A 23,713-nucleotide genomic window follows, 5' to 3' on the forward strand; every position below is an offset into this window, starting at 1 on the left:
CATTTCTCGGACTTCTCCAGTTCTATCTGGAAAGTTACACGTCTTAAAGACGGGCATTCTAACAAATAATCCCTAAAACTCACTTAATACCTAGCAGACGAATACCACCCCAAAACACGCACTGTTACCATCTCAAAGCTCACTTTAACTTCCTGTCTCAAACAACAACAGCCCCGCACCACCACCATGGCCGCCGAAGAAGAAGACGACTACATGACCTTCACCGTCACCGATCCGCAGCCCACCACAAAAGAAACCTCCATACAACGCCGCGCGCGCCTGAAACGCGAAGCCGAAGCCCGCAGCCGCCCGAAGCCCCTCTCCGAGCGCCTCACCGACTCCGCCGCCGCGCGCGACGCCGCGCTCTCGACCTCCCTCGACACCTCGAACAAGGGCTTCCAGATGATGGCGAAGCTGGGGTACAAGGCCGGCGCCACGCTGGGGAAATCGTCGGATGCGCGGGCGGAGCCGCTGGGGGTAGTGGTCAAGGAGGATAGAGGCGGCATTGGGCTGGATAGCGAGAGGAAGAGGAAGTTTAGGGAGGAGGTTGAGGGAGAGGCGAAGAGGGTGAAGGCGGAGGAGGGGGATTATAGGGAGAGGTTGAGGGTTGAGAGGGAGGAGAAGCGGATGGAGGGGCAGGTTGTGGGCGCTATGAAGGTGGCTGAGAGGTTAGCCGGGGAGGGGACGGAGGAGAATGGCGAGCAGCGGGAAAGTGAGCAGCGGGAGGAGAAGGCTGCGGAAGGAGAGGAGCATGAGGCGACGGCGGGGGTGAAGAAGAAGGAGCCTGAGCATAAGCCGCTGAAGAGTGTCAATGTGCTGTGGCGCGGTCTGCTTCGGCACCAGCTGGAGAGGGAGCGGGAGAGGCGCATGCGGTATGATCTGCATCAAAGCCTTTCACGATTACCAACGTACGAAGATCCGGACGAGGATGAAGACGACAAGCGGGCGCTTGGTAAAGACAAAACCGCTGTTTACGAAGAAGAACTCGAGGAGGAGGACCCCGAGCTCGAGGCGTTCAATGCATTGCCGGTCGCCCAGCGTCTGGAGAAGCTTGTCCGCCATTTGCGGAACACGCATCACTACTGCTTCTGGTGCAAATACCAATATTCAGACGCAGATATGGAAGGATGTCCAGGGATCACAGAGGAGGATCATGACTGATCGTTCTAGTAATGTACGAAATGGTACAGTATCTGAGGAACCCAGATGCCTCCTCAAGATCCTGCATCCGCCGAGACACGCCCTGTCGCTATACAACGCCGAACCGATGCCTCTACAACACTAAGCTATGTACAAGGACTGATCTGCTGAGTGGCATGGGACCATCTGTAAGTTGGCCGGTAATGTACATCGAGCAATGCCTCGAAGGGCGCCGTAGATAACAAGAACATAGAATACAAGGGCCTGGTTAGCCGTAGTCTCCAGCGCTCCGTAGGACCATTCGCACTAGAGCCCAGTCAGGCATGGCAGCCCTGAGTGGGCGTAGCCTGCGTATTGCGATCCCTCGGGAAGGGATTCGTGAACGATACGGGACGGTAAGTCCTTGAGCGTTAATATTGCCGCTATGTGAGCAGCTGCTTGGAACCAGGATAGTACGGCCGTCGACCACTTCGACGCGGCTTCGTGGTCGGAAATGTGCCCGCTGAAAGGCTTAGGGAAAGCGAGCGGCAAAATCTTCATTGTCGCCCGTCAAGTTGACCGCTCAGCTGCTATGGGCCGCTGCCCGCCCGGCATACCTAGTTGCCAACGCGTCATCGGAAGAGTGTTCGGGCGATCTCGTTACCGGCGTTGCTTGTTTCGCGGTCATGCCACGTTCAATGTGTAAGCAATCGACATCTCCAGTGTCGATTTTGGGTACTCCCATCTCCACTTTTGCTCTGTGGATTGATCTTTCGGCTTCTAGAGCGGAGGTGTTCATCATCAACACCGCGCGCAATAGCTCAGAGATCGAGTTGAGGCCAATTTCCGCCACTTCATGATCGCTGGGTTCGTTTGCGAAGTACCCGTGAGCGCCGACGGCCTTCCGTCTGCCCGCATCGAGGTCTCTAAGCTTCTGAACGACAAAAGCCAGTCTTCGCCTGTAAACGGGAGAGCTTTCCAATACTCCAAGCTGTCTGTAGGATCTCGGTACAGGAAGACCGACACGCGCTACTTGCTTCACTATAGCACGAGCTACCATCTGCTGTGGGTAGATGCCGAACCGGGTCTTCAGAGCGTGGAGCGCGACCAGGGTCCCAGCCAAATCAGGCACCATGCAGAAGCTGGATATGATCCGATTGTACGTCACTCTAGTAATAGACTCATGCAGTCGCACGCCGGAAGCGTGTTCAGGATCCGAAAAGGCTCTTTCCATCCGAGCGAACAGACTTCTTGGTGGCGGGTACCCTTTGTGCCAGCTATTCTTCGTTCGGTCGACGTAGAGTGTCATGCCGTACCAGAGCTTAGCGTAAACGTCGGCGTTGGCTTGAACGGTGTTGGAAAACCGCCTCACTTTCTGCCAGGCTTCGCGGTAATGGCCCCACCTCATATCCCGAAATATAAGCTGCGCCAGGAACGTAGCTTCTGCGGGGACCCCTGAGGATTTGCGGACATTCCGGAGGTGACTCACGTAAGATTTGTGGTGCGGTCGGTCGAGCCTGTTCCTTGTATAAAAGCGAAGCAGGATGGTGAATGTCTCGATTGTCGCTGGTAAAACGGGTCGACGAAGAAAGATGGGGATACGGGCATCATTCTTAGGCTGTCCCGCGGGCTGCCCGTCCGACAACAAGCCTTTCCTTCTTGACTCGCGTTGTTGCCGCCCAAAGTTGAGTCTCTCTCGTATCATGAGCCAGGCAAGCTCTTCGCCGTGCCTGCGTGCCGTCAGACGCTGAACCGCGTCACCAGACCGCTTTGGCCTCAGCAAAGTGCGGACGACAGTGTTGAGCTGCCTCGCCGTGAGATCGATGTTCCTCTCATACATTAGCTCCAGAAGCTGGGCGATTGAAAGGTCGTCCTTAAACCTCGCCAGCTTGCCTAACCACGTTTTGTAGATGTCGACGTTCTGGTGATGATTTGGCATAATCCGAAGTCCGAGGAGAGAGGCTTGGTTGATCTGTGAGGTCGTTTCGCTCAACAATTGAAGGCGGCGAATGTAGCGGTATACCTGCCCGCTTAAACCCTTGGGGTCGTCTATCGAGCGGCTTGTCTGGGCTAGCATATCCATGAAAACGGAAATGGAGAGGTCTCTTTGGCGACTTCTCAAAAAGCTGGAGTAGATCGCTTCGTATTCCAACCGCGTTAGGTCTGAGGTGCGCTCTTGCAGCAGCAGGTAGAGTGCCCAAGCTTGATGGAAGTAGTCTTGCCTAGTATCTCTGCCGTCGCATGTATTGAACGATATCAGAAGTGGGATGATGATTCGTACGTCCCAGTTCGAGTGTTTCTCACGCAACTCTTCGAGGAGCAGCTGGGCCCGATTGGGATCTCCTGCCGCTGCATGGATTCGGATGCCGAGTTCTAAATAATCTTTAACTCTTTCATCCGATACATAGCGCCGCTGCTTTTCCCAAAGGTCGATGGCTTCTTCGTGTTCGCCAACGTGGCACAGAGCCTCAACACGTGCGAATCCCTTTAAAGGGGACCGACCGATGCTATTAATGTCTTTTAACAACACTTCCAGACGCCCAAATCGTTCGCTATCCGGGTAGGAAGAAGGCCCAGCCTGAACGGTCCATAGAAAATTCCACGTTGCTTGCGAGATTGCCTCGAGTAGCCCTGGAACGGTCCGCTTAGCTTCTGCGTAGGAAGCCCAGAGCGCTCTTCTGTTTGTAGCGCCAGTCCTGTCTGCTAATGATTGGCCTAAGCTCGCATTGAGACGAAGCAGATCCGGTGGCGCAGAATGCTCCCCCGGTACTTTGATCTCAATAGCCTCCAGTTCGGCCAACCTCATTCGATATTCCTCTACCTTCCTTAGGCTATTAACATGTTGGATCTGCGAGAGGAATGCGTGCTCGTGTTGCTGGCGTGTGCTTCGTTCGGACCTCAGCTTTTCGCTGTGTTTCCGAAGCCTTTCCTTAACCGCAAGAATCTCTGCCTGTTGCGCTTCTTCGAGCTCCCGGGCCGTCTGCTTCTGCGGCCATGAAAATATCAACCCTTCGCCTTCGATCCCGTTTGCGCGTATGTCTTGAGCGAAGCTCGTAGCGAGTGACCGAAGGAAGCGCTGGCATGTCTGCGGTGTAGGTACTGCTTTCCGCGGAGAGTTACAGGGCGCAATGCGATGCATTACCTGGGGAAGGCGAACTCGGGGATGGTCAGCTCACCTCCGGACGGCGCCTGGCGTGGTGAAAGGGTTGGCAGTACAAGGAAGGCCGAAGGTGGGGTATATGAAGGGTGGTCGAAATGAATAACATCCATAGAGGCAAAGTTTGGTACGGTTGGCCACTTGATGGAAATATTGTCACTAACCTGCAGGGTCCAAGATGTCATGTCCGCCGGCGGATTGCCGGGCTTGAGATAATCGGTGCACGTGCCTGCGCGTTGAACTGCGTCGCGCCAACCGCGACCAGTCCTGTAACGCTGACAACCCAAGGGTCAAATCCAGTGCTCTTCGAACCATGGAGCATCAGAAGTGCTATCTATTTAAACCCCAAGGCGGCCGGCCAGCCAAGAGGCGGCGCCTAAACAACTCTGACCTACCTTCCTCCTGGCCCCTGAGGGAAGCGACGTACAATGAGCTCTGGGCTACTCAAGAAAAGCGTATCAAGGTGAGCGGTTTTTTTGCGTCCGAGAATTTTCGTTCGTTTAAGGTTCCCGTATTTCTTAGATCTCAATCAAGAATCTTCAGTATTATAGATCTCATCTCTGTTACGGTTAGCAATATCATATGCCCGTGTTCTTGTCCTATCTAGAACACATATATTGGTGTATCTGTTCAAAAATCTCATTACTAGCGTAAGAAGGTCACAATACACGACAGCGCCAGTCTTCTGAAAATCAACGCCGGGCTTCTTTCGCGTGATACAAGACTACCAGACAACCTGCGCTTCGAGGGCCCCTTTGACGATACCGATGCTAAGTCAGATTTAGGATGTACTTTCGGAAGTCAACAGAACCACGACAGGGGAGATCACATCCTTCGTATCCGCATCTGCGACTGAGTCCCGCACCTCTGCGTACAAGATACCGACCGGACTTGTCGTTGCTGGGCCGAGCATTGCATCTCACCGGACTTTGTTTGAGCATCTAGGGCGCGAAATCGTTGCTCAAACTCGTAGCGCTTTTGTCTTGCTCACCTCTGCTGAATGTCCAAACTTGAAAACACTGCTCAAGAACCTTATCAAGAATGCTACAGCACGCTCGACTGAAGAAGACGAGGACGATGAAGTGGCCGGCAACGCTTCCCAGAAGGGGCCGAAGCTTCTCACTTATGACTTACAGCTACTGTATCTATGGTTTAGGATCCAAGATCTGGACCAGCTAGTTGTAGCTTTCCAGGACAGCGAGGCATTTGACGGCTCGTTACTCGGAGAAGCTATCGAGTTGCTCAGGTGAGTTCTCCCCGCCTGCCGAAGACATCCTGGAGTGACCCATTTCAGGTTCTGGTCGGACCGCACACCGTTTGTCTTGCTTTTTGGAATAGCGACGACCGTTGAAACCTTCGAAAACAAGCTGCCTCGAGCTGCAAAGCGGTGTATCGAGGGGCAGAAGTTCGATGTGACTCAAGCCGACGAAATCCTCGAACGAGTTTTACATGCAGCCATTGACGGTGATGATGTTCCTCTAAGGCTGGGGCCGGCGCTAAGTACGCAGTTGCTTGACAGACAGAAGGACCACGTTCAGAGCGTAGATGCTTTTGTTGAAGGCCTCAAGGTTAGCTGAAATCGTCCTCATAGTAGATAGGGGCGCTGACTGGTATTAGTACGCCTATATGTCCCACTTCTACGCTAATCCCCTGAGTCTGCTTCTCCGCAAAGATCTGAAATTTGAACAAATGTCCGGTGATGACTTTGAGGCCGTCCGCAATCTGGGTTCCTTTCGCGAGTGCGTGTACCCAACTCAGCGCAATTGTGGTTCTACAACTGATATCTATAGGTTAGCCGAGCGGTTGCTCGACAACGGTGAAGCAGCACTAGTTCGATCTCTGCTCGATTCTGATGCAGCTCTGTTCAATTATACAAGGGGGCAGCTCGATGAGGGGCAGCTCAAAGTCTCAAGCATGGTCGGGGCCCTAGAGACGTTGAACGTGCTCCGCGGCTGCTTTCCGAAGATGCCGGTCATCCCTCTCTCGTCGCTTTATGTTAGGGCAGTCTCAGGGGAGCTCAACGGATCGCCCGCAGTCCGTGAATTGCTAATTTCTGTCAAGAAAGCATCTTCGGATATTTTCATCCAGATTCTGGATTCCTTGCTAGCATGGACGCCAGAGGATGCTCAGTCAATCGTGTGCTCTCTTCGTGAACGGCTTGCTGCTCTGATGGAGTCCAATGAGGACTGTTCGACACCCCTTAGAAGCGAGCACGACTTGCGTAACGAGACACTCAGGACGACCGTTGTTGCACAGAAAGTAGAGTTGAGCAAACAGAAGTCGGCACTATCCAAGAGAGATGCCGCATACTCAAAGCTGGTCGATGAGTGTCACAGTCGGCTAGAAGCTTACTTTGCCGAGATGTTCATCAATCCGCAGGAAATTTTTCTTCATGAAATATTTCTTTACGATCTCAAATCACCGCACAAGGACGCCTTCACTCCAAGGCCCCGATACGCAGTGGAGCGAGCTTTGTCAGCGCCTCAAGATTATCTGGGATGCGATTGCTGTCGTCCGGCTGCTGGCAACGACGGCACTGAGGTACGTCAAACTCTAGAGCGTCTTCACCGCGTCGTCTAACATTCTTCACAGAGCACGCTATCCTCTACGCAACCTGCGACTACGATTATGTACCAGCTCTATCTGGAGTCTGGTTCCCTGATCAATGTCAGCGATCTTTGGTCAGCGTTTCAAGCAATCATGGGTGACGATGATGACGAACAGGGTCTCACGATGTGAGTACTAAGATAGTGCTGTTCAACTGAGGACGATATATGATACAGTATGTACACAGGCTAACCTTTCGCAGGGCGTTGTTCCAGCGCGCACTAGCGGAGCTAAGATGCCTTGGTCTGATCAAGAGCAGCAGAAAGAAGACGGACCATGTGGCAAAGCTGGCATGGAAGGGGCTCTAACGCAGTACTCAGTCCCGACCGTTCCTATCCCTGCTGGAAGGCTCCCTAGCCTTTCGTTAACCTCAACCCGTCTCCGGTGTTCTGGACGGGCCACCTGATCTCTCGGAAGCTTGGTGGCTTGTTCGACAAATCAAGCACATCTTTGTTCAACGTTCAGTCTTTTGCGGGCTTCGGTGCAACGTCACAGATCTCGCCGCAGTTTTTACACTTCCTCGCCTCCGTATCCGCCTTAAACTTATTCACGGCCTCCTTTATCTGTGTGCCAAGGTCTGTGCAGTGGAAAGCCGCCTCGTGCACCTTCTCGCCGCAGTTCTGGCAGTACCAGCGCAGCCTATCCATCGAGCCCTCCGGTCGGGGCTGCTCTAGTACTATGCCAACGGTGTTCGCAAAGCGGACCGGGTTGTGCGGCGTGTTCGGCGGCAACAGGAACATCTCGCCCTCGTTGATGTGGATGTCGCGGAATTTGCCACCATCGACTGTCTTCAGAAGCATGTTGCCTTTGTATTGGTAGAACCATTCTGCTGTCTCGTTGATGTGGTAGTCGGTTCGTTCGTTGGGCCCGCCGACAATCTGAGGAAGCACCAGGTTGTCAGTATACATCTGCTTACGCCTGAGACGCGAACGTAATACCATGACAGTCATTGGTCCGTTCTCAACGCAGTAGTTGTTGATCGGTGGTTTTAGCAAGTGGGAGTTTTCTTCAAGCCTGTAGTCACTCAGTCAATCCCACATCCTTGTCATTGCGTATGGGAGCCATACTACGCACCACTTTGGAAGGTTCAAGGGGCTAGCCAACGCTCGCCTCCTTCCAGTACTGGAGAAGTTGGCATCGCGTATAACTGTCGGTATGATACGGGAAGCCGGCGGGGCGCAAAGCGCGCGGCGCGTCCCAGTGAATAGCAGAGGCCGGACTGACTGCATAGTCGGCTGAGAGGTTGTGTTGCAACTCCGCGATCTGGTACCGAAGTCGCAGTGATAGTGATATCGTGCAAAATCTTACATAGTGACTGCAGATATGCCAATTGTCATCCCGCTCAAATGGCCTCATCGACCGCGGTTCCGGGGTTTAGCGTGAGCCACTACCTTATCACCGGCCCGCGTCGTGGATCAGCACGTGCCTCTCAGCCTCCGATCAGCGTTCCGCAACGACAACACGCGATAGCGACCAAGCAGCTTCGAACTGCTCCCTTCTCCAAACTTACCCACCTCACAGCAACTCAGAAACTCAGAAACTCAGAAACCAGCAATGGACCACTCCCACATGGATCACGGCCACATGGACCACGGCAACATGGGTCACGGCGGCCACCAGTGCAAGATGAACGTGGGTCTCCCCTCCCTTCACTCTCTCCCCACCCCCTTCCCTTCTGCGCGCAGGACAACAGCTCTAACAACGCCCCTCCAGATGATCTTCACCTGGTCAACCCAAGACCTCTGCATCATCTTCGACTGGTGGCACATCCACAGCTCCTTCACGCTCTTCATGTCGCTGTTGGGCGTCGTGATCCTGACCGCGGGGTACGAACTCGTGCGCGAGCTTGCGCGGCGGTACGAGGCTGGCGCGAACCAGAAGATGCAGAATTTGCCTGGTAGGTCTCCCTCCTGGTTCTGAGCCCTATTTCCTAAGGGGTTTTTGGCTGGGTCGAGGTGTTGGGGGAGCGAAGGGTCGGGGAGGAGGGCTTTTGTTGCGGCAAAGCTAAGGTGTCCAATACATAAGACACACGAGATGATGGCGAATCGAGCTCATTACTGTGGCCAGGGAGGACGAGGGGGGAGGCCGAGCAAAGGAGCAGGATTGTCAAGGCGGTGTTTTATGCCGTCCAGGTGTTCTACTCGTTCTTTATCATGTGAGTAATACTTCCCACTTTCCGTACCCGGTGCTCGGTTGGTTGATATGGATCGCAGGTTGCTGTTCATGACGTACAATGGCTGGGTTATGCTAGCAGTGGCCGTTGGGGCTTTTGTGGGGTATCTGGCGTTTGGGAATTCATCGGCGACGAAGAGCGTTGCCTGTCACTGAGGTAAGTACCGCAGGTTCGGGTTGGCTGGGTTAGAGATGAGCTGTGGACTAGACGGTAGAAGTCCCTCAACAGCATGAATTCCATGGAAGATTATCGTTCAGGAAGCAAGTTAAGCGCATCAAAGGTGCTCCTGCTATTACGGTATTTACAAACCCAACACCACTCCACTTTGCATAGACGCCCAACGCCCATCGCTTAGTTACCACACGGCCGTCTCTACACCTGTAATCACTCCTCTCCATCCTCCTCATCCTCATCCATACCCTCCGCAGCCGTGACCTCAAACGTCGGCGCCTGATCCACCCCAATGTAGCTATCACTCATCAAGTACAGCGTCAAACTATGCTTCCCCGGCGTCGGAACCACATACTCCAGCCTCGTCTTCAGACTCTTCCCAATCGTAACCCTCTTAATCGCCAGCAGGTTCTTCGTCTCCTCCTCGCCGACAACAAGCCACCAGTTCTCCGTCTTGGTACCCGGGTAGAACGGCGCGTGCACCTCGGTGTTCGGCTCCTTGTCCTCGTCGACCTCGCGCTCGACCGTGATATTGATGTACGCCGGCGCGCCCGCGGTGACCTCATCGGGGTCCTCGAGCTCAAACGCCAGCTCGAGATTCGGATACGCATCGTTCGTGAACTTGGCCGCGTCGGCGAGCTGCTTGTTGCTAAGCCCCAGCTTCTTGATCAGCGCGTTGTAGTTCGGGTTCTCCTCCGGATCCATCGCCTCCATGAACTCAAAGACATCGGTGATGCCGGCGTCGTTGGCCGCCTTGACGACCTCGTTGTCGAAGTGCGGGATCTGCTTCAGAGGGCTGTCGCGGTCCCACATCGCCTGTACCACCATCTGCGACATCTCCATGGCGCTCATGGCGTTGAGGTGGCCTTCGGAGGAGAGGACGTCGACGCAGGCGCTGAGGAGGTTGAGCACTTTACGCAGGATGGCTTCTTGGTCTTTGGAGAGGTCTATGGGCAGCTGCATCCGCGAGAAGTGGGCCTGTAGCAGGACGAACGCCTTGAAGTGCGGGGATTCGTAGCTAGGCTCCGCCATCTTAACGGGCAGGCGGTCGTAGATCCGACGCAGTACGTGGTCTTCGTGCCGCCGGATTTGAATGTTCTCGAACTCGGTGGCGGAGGTGACGATTTCGAGGATGCCCTTGAGCTTGGTGCGGCCGGTTAGCGAGAGGAGGAACGTCTGCATGGTGATGAAGGAGATGTTGTAGTATGCTGCGATCATGGCTGGGTTTAGCGGCGTGATGGAATCGTCCTCTTCATCAAGCTCGATAATCTTAGCTTGCTCGAGATCCTTGAGTGTTGTTTCGACAAGCTCTGACAGATGTGTGCTGAGGCCCTCATGTGAGGTATCGGTAAGTCCGTAGTAGCTTGGATTGGCGAGCAGTCGACGGTAGAAGTACGTATAAGTGGACCAATCGACAGCATCCTGGGTTGACTCGATGGTTTTCGAGCTGATCTCAGCAACGAACGCATCGTGGAGGTTAGCCTGGAGGTGACTCTCCATAGGTAGCGCCTCGTTCAGAAACTTCTTGTAGTATTCCCGCTTGACTTGCGGTACCATGAGGACACCCTTGCTTGTCTTGTCCGTGCCAGGTCGACCGGATTTGCCGAACATCTGGAGCACCTCACTGATTGGATAATCGATATAGCGATGCTCACGACCTTCGAAGAATTGAGTGTTCATGACAACGACAAGGTGGGCGTTGACATTAATTTCCCAGCAGGAGTCTCTCGAAACGAGCAAGACCTGGATGGCGCCCACGCGGAAAAAGTGCTCAACAGCCTTCTTGTCGAACGGACTGAGAGCCTCGTGAAAGTAACCAATACCGTGAGACATGGACTCGGCGAGTGCTCGCTCATTGATCCTTTCAAGGACCGAAGCGATCTCGTTGATATCAACGTTCAGGAAGCGGTCCTCGTCGTTGTCGGCGGTGCAGGCTGCAAGTAGATCGAAGGCTGTCTGGCGCACTTGCTTTCGGCTTGGTACGAATATCATCGCTGGCTTGTCGGGTGACAGCTGCAGGACAGCCTGGTACGCCGGCTTGGCCATAGCGAGCATAAGAGAGGGGAAGTGCGGGATCGTGTAGGACTGGATGTGGAGTTCGAGAGGCACAGCTCGCACATGAGGGCTGAAGTTGAAAATCGTATGCTTGCTGGCTCCAATCCACTCGCCAATGTCGCGGGCATTTGATAACGAGACACTGAGGCCAACAATGCGCATGGAAGACTCCAGCTGAAGCGTCATGGCATGCATGCGAGACACAATGACCTCGTACGTATAGCCGCCCGAGCCACCGAGCATGTGGAGATCATCTGCAATGAACAGCTTGACGCTCTGTACGTTCTTTCGCCGCTGCCACTGCCGAGAGATGCTGTCCCACTGGGTCGGAGTAGCCAAGATAAGATCACCCATCTCAAGTCGCCGCAGGTCTGTTGTGGACTCGCCAGTAAGCTTGACCACTTGCTTGCCGCCGGCGACCTTTGCGAAGCGTTCTTGCCAGTCCCTGAAGCGGGCGTCGACCAGTTCTTGGAAAGGCGCAATGTAGACTGCGCGACCGTTGTCAGACTTCGCCCAGTGCCGTAACAGCGCAAACTCCGCACAGACAGTCTTGCCGCTACCTGTGGCTGCGCCAACAAAGACGTTGTCGTCCGAGGCGAAGAGAGAGTTAAAGACCTGGGTTTGGATCTTGTTGAACCGCCCAAAGTTTTCGTAAAGTGCCTGGTAGTCTTGCCGCTTCAGCGCTGCGACTGGAAGAGGCTGCAGCTCGAGTAGTGCGGTGTGAGGAGGAAACTTCTCCGGTAGTACGAGCTTCTGGAAGGAGACCGCGAGCTTGGTCTCGGCATGCATCCATCGGTCGGAGATGACTGTGATGAAGTAATGAGGTGGCATAGGTTCAGTAATCGGCACGGTGAACTCGACCAAGTGCTCATTCATCTCCGACTGCGCATAGTCGCGACGTAGAAGGAACTGGTCATGGAACAGGATGTCTTCGCCATCGCAGTCCTCAACCAGGATCCAGAAGCCTTCAGCACCACCATGCAACGCTTCATCCCACTCGAAGTTGGGCGTGATTGTGAGTTCAACACGAAGCATAGAGCGTGTCATGGGCTGAACCTGCGCTTGGAGTTCAAGGCGAGGGAACTTCTGCACCAGCGCGCAAACAGTCTTTCCGGCTTTTGGAATGCCCAAAAGTTCGCCCATCCGTGGCGGGTCGAGATCAAAGTAGCTTGACCACGGGACGTCGATCCGCTCCGCTTTAGCAATAATGTCTCGAGGACACGAGGGGAACTGCCGCAGTGGGCTCATGGTAGGCCACATTCGCTTTTCGGCCATCTTACAGAGATCTAGAGCAGTCTTTGCAACTGACGCCCATCCCTTCTTCAGTGCGATCTCGAAGATTGCTCTGAGGATACGACCGGCTGATTGAGTCACATAGACAAGATCAGCCATGAGTGCCAGGCCTTCTAGTTTGAGACGCGAGATGTAAGCTTGCAAGAGCACATTGATCTTCGCATGAGGTTCGTCGATACTCTCCTTGACCGGTATAGGCACCCGGCCAAGCAGCTTTGCGAGCTCGAGCTTCTCATCCTGTCGAACCGGGATGTACTTGAACTCGTCGCTGAGCGCAAAAACACGGAAGAGTTCGATGGTAGAGATAGATGGCTGAATATGCAGGTTGTATGTAAGCATCGAGTTGTGGGTGATGTAATAGTGCGAGGCGACTCTCCCAAGTTCGGTATGCTGAAGCTTCCCTGATCGCTTGTCGTACTTGACGAGATTCGACTTCTCAAGCACAACTGCGGCGGAGTGAATCAGATCGACCCGCTTCTGCTCGAGAGCCTCGTCGTCCTCGTATTCTGCACCAACGCTGTACAGGCCGGGCGACCTAAGCATTCGCACGAAGAGGTACGTGTAACCAAGCCACTCAACACCCTCATCTCTCGACCGGACATTGCCAAGGACCACTTCAGCATTCAGATTGTCTGCCAACTTACTTATGAACTGGGACTCGATCGGAAGCTGCTGGTTCATGAGGGACAGGTAGTACTGCATTTCGCTCTGAGTAGTGATGATGATGCCTTCACCGAAAGTGTCGTACTGTGGTCGACCGGCACGGCCAAGCATCTGCAGCACATCCTGAGGGCTCAGTTCCACCCAGCTACCCTTTTCCGGCGAGTATATCTGCGTTCCCTTGATGATGACGGTGTGGGCAGGAAGATTGACGCCCCAGGCTAGAGTTGCGGTGCAAACCAATACTTGCAAAGAACCGTCAGCGAAGAGGTCCTCGACTGAAGTGCGATCTGCGCGGCTCATTCCTGCGTGATGGATACCGAACCCGTAAGGCATCAGGTCCTTGAGGTCCGCATTTGTAACGCCCTCGGCTTCCGTCCTCAAGATTTCTCGGCTAGCAGCGTCAGTCCGAAGAATCTGACCGATGGTCTCCAACTCGAGGGCCTTGTCCCTAATGTACTTCGCGGTCTTCGCAGTCTCCTTCCGCGAGTGGACGAAGATGAGCATCTGGTTCCTGTTCTCGCCAACCTGCTCAAGCACCTTGGTGTAGCAGACATCGTTCATAGTTCTGAGCTGCTTGATTGCCTTCTTCTCAGTGACGCCAATGAACTCCTGCCTGAGCGGGCAAGGCCTGTAAGAACCATCGAAATGGAACAACCCTTTGAGAGGATCCACACGAAGGAAGCTTGCAACATCGCGGTAGTTGGGTAAGGTAGCGCTCAGACCAACCAAGCGGACTGCATCCCCAGTCTGCTCCATACGACGGATGGTGCGGCTGACTATGCTCTCGAGCACGGGGCCGCGGTCGTCGTGGAGCAGATGGATCTCGTCGATGCAGATGAGACGCACGAGATTGGTATAGCTTGTATCGGTGGCTTTGCGGGTGATGACGTCCCACTTCTCAGGCGTTGTGACAATGATCTGGGTATCAGCGATTTGTTGCTTCGTGAGCTGACGGTCACCGGTAAGTTCAGACACACGAATTCCGTAGGGTTCAAGCCGCTTTCCAAAATTGCCAACCTGTTCTTGCACCAGGGCCTTGAGCGGAGCGATGTAGATGATCTTGAACTCATCAAGGTTGATCTCTCCAGTCTCCGGGTTACGGTGCTTGCCAATCTCGCGAAGCATGGCCAGCATCGCAACGTTAGTCTTACCGGAGCCAGTGGGGGCGCAGATGAGCATGTTCCCGTCGTCGTTGAACGCAGTCGGAAAACATCTTGTTTGGATCCGATTGAGCTCTTTCGACGTGCCAAAGCCTGGTCTGGCCCAGTCGGGCAGCTCAGAGGTGGGCATGTTCCTAGGGTCGTTCGCATCTCGTCTTGGTTTCGGAGCTGGGACGTGGATCTCTTCGTAACCCTTGAACGTGCGTTTCGTCGAGCCTTGTGGTAATTTGACGTTAGGGTTCGTCATGAGATGGTTGCCTTGATCGAATACGAGGTTCTCCAAGTTGATGAGCCGCTTTGGCTGCAGACCACCAACCAATCCTCCCTCTTTCGCTCCATCGGCCATGTCTGTATCTTTGGCTGCCGATGGCACGTCTATGTCCATGAGATCCAGCTTCATCTTTTTACTAGGAGCTGCTCCAGAGCCATCCTCCACGGTTTCCCTAGTGCGTAGCTCGGTAAGAATACTTCGATGACCTGATGCAATCATCTCACGCTCGACGGCCGCCCTAGCAGCTTGGTCTTCCGCAGCCTGTCGCCATCTGGTGACCCAGACAATCTTGTCCTTGTTCAACACCAGCTTCTCGACTAGCTCGTGATGTTCGTAGTCGAATAAATCCATGAGATCGTTCTCGATCTCGCGCAATGCCTTCTCTTCACCATCCTCCGACTCGCCAGACATGATTTGCAGCGCATCTCGCGTCTTTTCCTGTTGTGTATGGGCATCTTCGTAGACTTGTCCAATTTGCCTCTGCAGCCAGTAGGCATCAATCTCGTAAGCCGGTACAACTTTGTCCTCAGCTTTTGACTTGGAGTCCCGGTTCGTTTGACCAGAGTCGATGACCATCCCACCGTCCTCGTCCGGCGAGGCGCCATCTGCTTCGACATCAGCTGCACCGCCAGCGGCAGCAGCTTCTTCGGCGCCGTTGCGATCGGCAAACTCGTCTGCGTCCTCATCAGAGGTTTCACCCTCGTCGATGACTTCACGAGTCTGCCCTTCATCCTCATCATCTTCGTCGTCGAAGACAACAGCGACGCCTTGCCGTTCGTCAAGTTCGGCGTCGTTTGCCGCACCGTCCGCACCGTCCGTCGCCTCATCGTCGTCCTGGGCGTTATAGTCGGTGATCTTCTTCCCGAGATTAACCAGCTCGTTATACTCCTTCGAGCCCATGGTCGTCCCCAGAATATCATCAATCTCCTTCTTTTTGTCATAGTCCTTCATGTCGTCGTTCTTAAGGTACTCCAGGATCATATCCGCCGCGCTTAGGGTGACCGACGCCGGCACGTCTCCCAGACTCCTGCCCACGATTGTGATGATCAAGTCGTACGTCGCCCTCGTGGCCGGCGTCCTCGGGCGATAGCTGAGCCCCGCAATGTCCAAATCCTGCGACAGGATGCCCACGCCCCTCATCTGCGCCGGCTCGCCCCTCTTCCTCTTCTTCTGCTCTCGCTCCAACACATCCTCGCCCTCCCGTATGCTGCCGCGCACCACACCCGCAGGTCCCGTACCTTTCTTGTGCACCGGCGCAGCTTCCCTCGCCGTTCGCGAGCCCATGTCTCGAATGCTGAGGCGGCCGGCGAGTGACTCTGGGTCTCCGGTGTTCTCGTCGCCACGGCGAGTGACGAACCTGCGGTCCGCCTGGAGGACCAGGTTGGACATGGCCGCATACTTGAACTGCGCGAGGTTGTTCTCCTTCTTTTGATCCGCCATTCTGAAGAGAGTGTCGCGCTCCCGCCTTCTGTCCAGATACTAAGGGATGTTGGACGTGGGGTGACCGACTCGGAGTATATCGCGTAGAGGTCTGGGCGGCGCGACAATAGGATGGGTCGGCCGTTTGGTGGGGGTTAGAGGTTGTAGGCGGCGATGCAGCGACTCCAGAGAAAATATGGTACCCGGTAAGGCAGCTTACAAGAGCCGCATCACGCTAGTGGTGAGAAGGTCTTGGCATTGGAGCCGCAGGCATAAGGACAGTTTGGTCACGTGGTCTTCCCAGTGCATTGCACTTGCGAATGGTTAAAAATGAACAGACTGCCGCTGAATGAAAGGCATGCTGCAGCCGGGTGCCTAGCCGTAGCGATGATGCCCCTAGTGCCCATATCCCATTTCATGGGCCTTATAAACAGATTCCTCTCGAATAACCAACCCCCTCCACAGCAAGCTTTACTCTAGCCATTCGATTCCGGGACCCGTCCAACGCGCTTCCTCCGATACCCACTAAACCAAGTTCCATAAGGAACACGCGCAAGTGCCCCCTAAAGATACCCAAGACACCAACCCAAGAAATACGCCTCTCACTAGTCCAACACCAAAACATGCTCGCTAAACCGCAGCAATAGAGAAACACGAACGTAAAGCACCATTCCTCCTCGAAACGCATGGCCACTCAGGCAAATGTCATCTTGATCTCCTTCTCCCGCCCAAACTCATCATCGTCGTCCGCCCAAGCATTATGCTCCGGGTTCATATCAAAAGTGCTGGCGGGCATCGTAGTCGCTGATCGCAGCGGCGGTCTGCTGTCCGGCAATGAGGGTGATGTCCAGGAGTCTTGCTGCGGAGTTGGTGACGTTGTGCTGGATGCGACGGGTGAGCGCGAGTGGGATGCTAACGGGGACTGCTGATAGGATGTGTCGAAAGTCATGGAGATGTTGTTGTCGCCATCGTTGAGTTCGTCGTAGTCGTCGTAGCCATTGGCTGGCAGCGGCTTTGTGGGTGGAACTGTGGTGTGACCGTTCGGCGCGACGGGCAGCGACAGGTTGCTTGCATTCGACTCTTGTCCGAGCGCTTTGCTGCTATCGTCGAAGCTTTTTGTTTCTCGTAGCGGGAGGGACGGCCGTGCGGCAGGGCTTACGTCGATTCTCATCGGCGGTAGCGTGGATTTAATCTCCTTGATCTGTATCCCTTCCGCAGCAAACTCAGCGGCTTCTCTCCTGATCGCATCGACGTCGAACAAGACGGCTGCATCCTTCCCGTCCACCCCATCCTTGACCCCCGCATCCGGCCCTGTCTTCGCCCTCTCATCATACGTCTCCCATTCCTTCTTCTCAGCCTTCTTGCTCTTGAACAGGCCAAATCTCTTCTTCTCCGGCTTCTTTTCCAGCGCCTTCCTCGCTTCCTCGATCTCGTTGATCAGCTCTCTCTGCCTCTTCTCGTGGTTATCCGGATCCGGGTCCTCGATTTCGGCAAACTCGTCGCTCTCGACCACCCAGCCCACTTCGCGCAGCAGGCGTGGCATCGCTGCTCTGTACGCCATGTGCCCGTTGACGAGATCCGTGACGTTTACGTTTTCGATGCCTTGAACCTCGACGGGGGCGAGGCCTGCGACCCGCATTATGCCGCCGCCGGTGGCGCGGAAGAGGTAGCCTACAGTCGAGATCAGTCCATGTCGTTGGGAAATGCTTGGCTCTCCAAAACTTACCCAAAATCCAGTCGTTGGTGGCATACCCGTTGACGAACCGTCCCGGCACCACACTCTTGATGCGGAGATACTCATCCTTCTTCGCAACGATAGGCGAGCCAAAGAGATACGCGTTCTGCACCAGGCCGTATGCACCACGGGCAGCCAGCTCGCGTAGACACGCGAAGATGACGCGGGAGCCGAGCGAGAAACCGACTAGAGTGACGGGTCGGACACCCAGGTTGCGGTCGATGAGAGAGTCGGCGAGGATGAGACCGGCCATGTCTGCTCGTGCTAGTGATACGTTCCATGGGTTGTCGATGAGGTAGGAGAGCTTTGTGAGGACGACGGGGAGTGTGATAGCTGCCATGAGGGCGGTGAGAATAGTGCTGCCAAGCACCTGTTGCAAGCCTTGAGTGAGAGCCTGGGTGCCGTTAGCAGTCGGTTCATGCTACAATCCATGGTCATCCTACCTCCGTAGCAAGAATGTTGATTGTAGCTCCCATACTCCGTAACATCTCCGGTTCCCACAGGACAGAGTAGATGTCGCCCATTATAGGATCTACAGTACTGTACGGTAGCCGCACGTCGTCGACCTTGCCGTTCATCCACCCAGCAACTGTGACGATGAGGTTTACTCTCTTGTTATTGTGCAATGGGCTATACTCGAAGGTTTTCACGGCCCCTGTCCGCCTATCAGAAGCTCTGACGGCAATGGTACCTCCAGCAAGCACTCCCGTGGTCGTGACAAGCGCCGCACCACCCGCGCCAGCCAGAAAACCACCCGTACCCGCCACGCCGATAGTAGTGAAGCCCGCAGCAAGACCGGCACCGATAACCGGCGCAAGAAGCCCAGCCGACAGTCCAATGACAAGACTACCGCCCACGGTTGCCAAGCCCATCATGACCAGCCGTCTGTTCCGCGCCATCCTCTTGCGGTTTTGCATGTGCTCTTCCTCGTTCCAGTTTTCTTTGCTGGCTGCTTCCTGCATCTCCAGGGCGTCGATGACACGCTTCTCGAAGCGGCAGATCTCGAGCCATGGCACGCTCAGGGAAGCGCCTACGCGCTCGAGGAGCTGTCGTGAGCGGGAGTCATAGACTGAATCTGCGATCAGAACGAGGAACAGATCACATAGGATGGTCCAGCGGAGGTCGATGTCAATGTTCTGAGTGTCGGGGAGCTGTGAGGGCGTGCGGACCTCGGGGAGGTCGTCCCCTTCATGGTCTGCGTAGGGTGGCGGAGGCGTCTCAGCAAGGTTCGGAGTTGCTGGGCAGCTCGCCAGCTTCTCGGTGCTTGCGCCTGGTTGTGGCGAAGAGATGGAGGGTCTTCCAGAAAGAGGTTCCTCCGCATTAGGGTTCCTTACTCGAGAGTTCTGCATTAATTGAGGGGTCAGGTCCTCAGGTCTGATGTCGTGCTCGGCCAGCTGCTCAATCATGATCTGCTCTGCTGAATCAACTTCCATGTGGCTGTATAGTCGGACCATCATCTTTTGGCTCCACATCTTCATGGACTCAACACCCAGTTCTATCTCTTTCTTCGCGCCCTTGGTCTTCTCCAAACTTTCCAGATCCTTTACCATCTGTATCATGGCCAGTCTCACAACGCCAACATAAGCTATCCGCTGCCCTTCAGTAAGCAGATTCTTGGTAGTCTGCATCTGTGACAGTGGATCGCGTGCATCATCGTCTTCATCCACGAGATGGTTCCCGCTCTCTTTGAACAAGTACGCCGTGTTATCGTCCATGCTCGTTGCCGACTGCGCATCCTCATCCAGCTGTACCCTGGTGTATCCCCTTCCGGCTCCACCGAGATTGCCGTAGGCTACCTGCTCGTTGTCCGACTCCGCCGCTTCCTTTGCGACAAGCTTGTTGTTGTCATCGTAAATGTCGTATGGCGCATAGGCGGGCATCACCTGCCACTGTTCCTCTTCCGTCTCTGGTATATCCTTCTCCGCTTGCGGCGCAAGCTGCTGGTGGGACCATTCTGAGGCTGCTGCACCGTGTGGCTTGTCGGATACATCGGCGAAGAGGGCGTTGTGGGTGCTTGACGTGTTGCGGCCGTGCTTGCTTGAGTGTCGCGCTGGTATTACAGGTGCAGGACCGTCGGTTGTGGCATCGGTAGTGGAATGTTCGGCTGCCACTTCTGGGTGCTTGGGATCTTCAGCGGCTTCGCTCGGCTGGGCAGGGCCGGTGAGCTCGTTCTTCTTAGACACCTCTGGCTCAATCGCAGCGGGTTCTCCCCGCGAAGGGGCTTCGTGGTATTCGACCGCATCACTGTCGCTCTCTGAGTCCTCCTCTTCGAGTGTCGGTCTCCGTGTCTTCGCAATTGGTAATCCAAAGTCGTCGAGCTCGGGCTGTGTGACATCTCTCTCATTCTGGCTTGCAGCGGTGGGCACAGCTTGTTCCGGGTTGGCGTTTGCAGTACCTCTTGCAGCCTGTTCGGTAGGAGGACTTAGAGAGTGCCCATTGTCTGACATGTTGTATATGTCGTCGTCCAGATTGACACCACAGTTGCTATGAGAACTCCATATGAGCCCTTAGTGTACTGCCCTCAAGCCTGCCGGTTCAGGTAGCCGTGTATATTTACAATGGCACAATGGCATTCGGACGTAAAGGGACAAAGAAACGGTCCCTCGATCAGCGGCTCCGAAACCGACTCTGAGAGGCGGATGTTCGCGTGGGCATTCCGGACGTTGGACCGGGGTGGCACGGTCCACGAGCTTAATCTCAGCCTCCAGATGGAATTTTTGGATGAAGAGAGCCGCAACTGCAAAACCCTGTATCACGCACCCCACCGAACGATTCTCTCAGCGACGCCGTTCGGCTCAAGAACCACATCATCAACACTAAGCAATTCCTCCCATCTAATCCCACCTCACTCCTTTCCGTAAGGCCACACCGGCCTCCCCTCCGCTAAGATGCGCGGCAAACGCGCGAAGCAATACCGCAAGCTGATGCACCAATACGCCCTCACCTTCAACTTCCGCGTCCCCTACCAAGTCCTCGTAGACGCCGAGATGATCCAGGACGCCGCGCGCTTCAAGATGGACCTGCTGGGCGGCCTGGAGCGCACGCTGCAGGGCAAGGTGAAGCCCAGTACGTCTCTTCTCCGGCCCTCTCCCCCAATCCAAACCTCTTCACGGTTTCAGAAGTATATGCTGATGGCACGGCAGTGATAACATACTGCTCCATCCGCCACCTCCGTGCCGCCGCCGACGCTTCCAAGGACCCGGGCCTTGTGGCTCTCGCCCGGCAGTGCGAAATGCGCCGCTGCAACCACCACGAACTCCCTGAACCCTTGACTACGCTCGAGTGCCTGTCTTCGGTCGTCGATCCTAAGAGCAGCGGCACGAACAAGCACCGCTACGTCGTCGCGTCCCAGGACCAGGCCGTGCGCGCCGCCATGCAGCGCATCCCGGGCGTGCCCCTGGTCTATATTAAGAGGAGTGTCATGATCATGGAGCCCATGTCTGAGGCGTCGGCGGGGCTGAGGGAGAGGGAGGAGAGGGGGAAGTTCAGGGCGGGGTTGAAGGGACGGAGGGAGGGAGGGGCGTTGGCGGGGAGGGTAGAGAAGAGGAAGAGGGAGGATGAGGAGCATGGTGAGGGTGATGAGATAGAGGTGGGTGCGGATGCGGGAGCGGAGCATGAAGATGGACATGATGTCATGGCGGTGGGCGACGCGCAAGCGGCTCCGGCGGCGAAGAAGCGGAGGAAGGGTCCCAAGGGGCCGAATCCATTGAGTGTCAAGAAGCCCAAGAGGAGAGTGGAGCAAGATGGGGCAGGAGCCAAGAGGCCGGCTAACGAGAGCGCTCCGCCTACGGTTATTACTGCCGCACCAACCCCAACGATAGACGCTACGGCTACCGAAGAAGCTACCAAGAAGAAAAGGAAACGGAAACACAAGACCAACACCTTCGGCGCAGATGCAGACGCTGTTTAGAGTGTTGCAGCCGCGCCGGTGTCCAGCTTCCTCGACGAGACATGAACAGCCTGAATCGACGCGCTTCCTTCTAAAAGAGTCAGCCTTTGCGAGCGCTGCGTGGTGGGGTCCCTTGAAGTGAGCATACAGGTTTGGCGAGACGAGCTTAAGCCCGCTGCACTGGCTTTTCGAAGCCACAGGTGTGCCGCTCTACGTGTGTTGCTGGATGGAGACCAGATCAAGGGCGATGACTGACGCCGTGTACCTTGCGGGCTGCGGTCCCAAGCGGAAGATGCCTTGAGGGATCTGTTGCGAGAGCAGAATAGATGAAGTAACGCTTCACACTTTCTTGCCTTGCTTCAACAGATCAGACACCTTCGGCGGCAGCACAAGCGTGCTGCGATCGTTTCGCCTGAGGAACTCTACGATGACTTCCGCGGTCTTCTCTGGCAGGTCCTCCTGGACGAAGTGGCCAGCAGCGGGGAAGACTTGCAACTGGAATTTGCCTGTACATAACCGTTAGGGATCAACTCGGGTAGTTACATTCAAGCTTTCAGCATTCCCTTACCTTGCATCTGTCCGATCATGAGCTCCTTATCCAGCCGATCAGTGCCGGCAAGCAGTAACAGCTTCGCGCCCCTGGCTGAGAGGAACTTCGAGCTCATCCCGTCGAACCAGTTAGACCAGTAAGCCTCTGTCTTTGACAGGTTGGTCCGCCAGATCCACGAGCCAGCGGGGGTCTGCAGCAACAGCGAGGGTACAGACGCCCGCGCAGAGTCCAAGTTCCGTATCGTGCGTGATCGTATATGCCAGTCGATCGCAGAGTCCAAGCTAGGAAAAGCCGACGGTCTGCTCGACAAGTATAGTTGCATGCTCTTGAGCGCCTCCATAGCGGAGCCTTCGACAACGTCGAGGACGGCATACCCGATCAGTTTGCCGCCCAGCAGACCCGTCTTCGCGGTCTCTGTGACGACCGCTCCGCCTAGGCTGTGGCCTACGAGCAGGAGCTGCGGGAGGCCAGGCCAGCCTGACTTCTCTGCCGTCATCCGGATAACGTCTACGAGGTCTTGACTGAGGGTGGTGATGGAGAGGTCCTTGTCAACCTCACCGGATGGATCCCAGACGACGGATGAGCCGTGCTCACGTGCGTCGACGGACATGACACCAGCTTCAGGCATGAGTTTTCGCAGCTCACGAGCGAACAGCGAGAACGAGAGACCGGAGGATCCGGCGCCATGGTGTGCAACGATGAGCGGTGCTTTCGGCGTTGCTGGCGGGGTTAGATAGACGTGGAATTTTGCTCGGCCGTGATCGGACTGCCTCTCGAGATACAGCTCCTGGGCGAAGTAGTCGCTCCAGTGGGTGGGAGGCGCAGCCTTATGGCTGGAGGACGGCCGCACAGTGCCTGTGGACGACACGCTGGAGGCTGAGGAGGAATCATCCTCGCGGTCTTGCTCTTCAGGCAGAGGAGGCTCTGGCGGCAGGCTGGACAGCTTGGCTTTGGCGAAGGATCTTACTAAATCGCTCATCTCGTGAAGGTCTCAGGTGGACAGCTGCCTAGATATCTGGGCCGGGTGGAGTTGGGGTTGGTCGATAGTGCTGCAGGTGTGTGGCGCGTGCAATCGCAGGGATGGAGGGGCATCCTTGCCAGTCAATCCGCCGCTACTTGGCTGGGCGGAGATGGCACCGGGGTGTGGCGAAGGCCCTCACGATGATGACACTCGCATGGCGAGCGACACCTTCAGCCCAATGCTAAAGTAAAGAGCGGGAGGAATCTCTCTGGTTTTCCAGACGAGCGTTGCTGTACAGCTTCTCTGTCTACATGGAGCCGTTGATAAGAAGACTGATGTTGCAGTTGGTGGCGCGCGGAGTGGTGGAGCACAGGCCTGCGGGCGATCTGGCTGAGCCGGGATGCTGGCGCTCACGATCCAGAATATGGGATGACGTCTGGAGCTAGAGCTTCCCCCCATGCTCTCCTGCTCGCCCATTCGACGACACCGT

At 55.5% G+C, this 23,713-nt stretch overlaps 9 protein-coding genes across 9 annotated transcripts; 4 read left to right on the top strand and 5 right to left on the bottom strand.

Annotated features, from left to right (window-relative positions):
• Positions 1–186: 186 nt before the first annotated feature.
• W97_01262 (uncharacterized protein) lies at positions 187–1,161 on the top strand (the record flags this gene model as incomplete). Its single annotated transcript, XM_007779170.1, has 1 exon — positions 187–1,161. The coding sequence occupies one exon, from the start codon at positions 187–189 to the stop codon at positions 1,159–1,161; it is 975 nt and encodes a 324-aa protein (XP_007777360.1).
• A 541-nt stretch (positions 1,162–1,702) lies between these two features.
• On the bottom strand, positions 1,703–4,258 carry W97_01263 (uncharacterized protein; the record flags this gene model as incomplete). Its single annotated transcript, XM_007779171.1, has 1 exon — positions 1,703–4,258. One exon carries the CDS (start codon positions 4,256–4,258, stop codon positions 1,703–1,705), a length of 2,556 nt encoding a protein of 851 aa, XP_007777361.1.
• Positions 4,259–4,589: 331 nt separating this feature from the next.
• On the top strand, positions 4,590–7,191 carry W97_01264 (uncharacterized protein; the record flags this gene model as incomplete). Its single annotated transcript, XM_007779172.1, has 7 exons — positions 4,590–4,739; positions 5,062–5,522; positions 5,571–5,844; positions 5,894–6,015; positions 6,067–6,817; positions 6,869–7,011; positions 7,086–7,191. The coding sequence occupies 7 exons, from the start codon at positions 4,590–4,592 to the stop codon at positions 7,189–7,191; spliced, it is 2,007 nt and encodes a 668-aa protein (XP_007777362.1).
• Positions 7,192–7,344: 153 nt separating this feature from the next.
• On the bottom strand, positions 7,345–8,112 carry W97_01265 (3-hydroxyanthranilate 3,4-dioxygenase; the record flags this gene model as incomplete). Its single annotated transcript, XM_007779173.1, has 3 exons — positions 7,345–7,761; positions 7,822–7,897; positions 7,958–8,112. The coding sequence occupies 3 exons, from the start codon at positions 8,110–8,112 to the stop codon at positions 7,345–7,347; spliced, it is 648 nt and encodes a 215-aa protein (XP_007777363.1).
• Positions 8,113–8,437: 325 nt separating this feature from the next.
• Positions 8,438–9,211, top strand: W97_01266 (uncharacterized protein; the record flags this gene model as incomplete). The annotated part of the gene is made up of 4 exons (XM_007779174.1): positions 8,438–8,515; positions 8,597–8,780; positions 8,909–9,038; positions 9,097–9,211. 4 exons carry the CDS (start codon positions 8,438–8,440, stop codon positions 9,209–9,211), a joined length of 507 nt encoding a protein of 168 aa, XP_007777364.1.
• A 229-nt stretch (positions 9,212–9,440) lies between these two features.
• Positions 9,441–16,109, bottom strand: W97_01267 (uncharacterized protein; the record flags this gene model as incomplete). Its single annotated transcript, XM_007779175.1, has 1 exon — positions 9,441–16,109. The coding sequence occupies one exon, from the start codon at positions 16,107–16,109 to the stop codon at positions 9,441–9,443; it is 6,669 nt and encodes a 2,222-aa protein (XP_007777365.1).
• A 673-nt stretch (positions 16,110–16,782) lies between these two features.
• W97_01268 (uncharacterized protein) lies at positions 16,783–20,270 on the bottom strand (the record flags this gene model as incomplete). Its single annotated transcript, XM_007779176.1, has 3 exons — positions 16,783–17,759; positions 17,815–18,217; positions 18,267–20,270. 3 exons carry the CDS (start codon positions 20,268–20,270, stop codon positions 16,783–16,785), a joined length of 3,384 nt encoding a protein of 1,127 aa, XP_007777366.1.
• Positions 20,271–20,711: 441 nt separating this feature from the next.
• On the top strand, positions 20,712–21,733 carry W97_01269 (uncharacterized protein; the record flags this gene model as incomplete). The annotated part of the gene is made up of 2 exons (XM_007779177.1): positions 20,712–20,889; positions 20,967–21,733. The coding sequence occupies 2 exons, from the start codon at positions 20,712–20,714 to the stop codon at positions 21,731–21,733; spliced, it is 945 nt and encodes a 314-aa protein (XP_007777367.1).
• A 318-nt stretch (positions 21,734–22,051) lies between these two features.
• Positions 22,052–23,241, bottom strand: W97_01270 (uncharacterized protein; the record flags this gene model as incomplete). Its single annotated transcript, XM_007779178.1, has 2 exons — positions 22,052–22,218; positions 22,281–23,241. 2 exons carry the CDS (start codon positions 23,239–23,241, stop codon positions 22,052–22,054), a joined length of 1,128 nt encoding a protein of 375 aa, XP_007777368.1.
• Between the last annotated feature and the right edge of the window lie 472 nt (positions 23,242–23,713).

The sequence above is a fragment of the Coniosporium apollinis genome (genome assembly GCF_000281105.1).
Source record: "Coniosporium apollinis CBS 100218 chromosome Unknown supercont1.4, whole genome shotgun sequence".
Taxonomy (NCBI): Eukaryota; Fungi; Ascomycota; class Dothideomycetes; genus Coniosporium; species Coniosporium apollinis.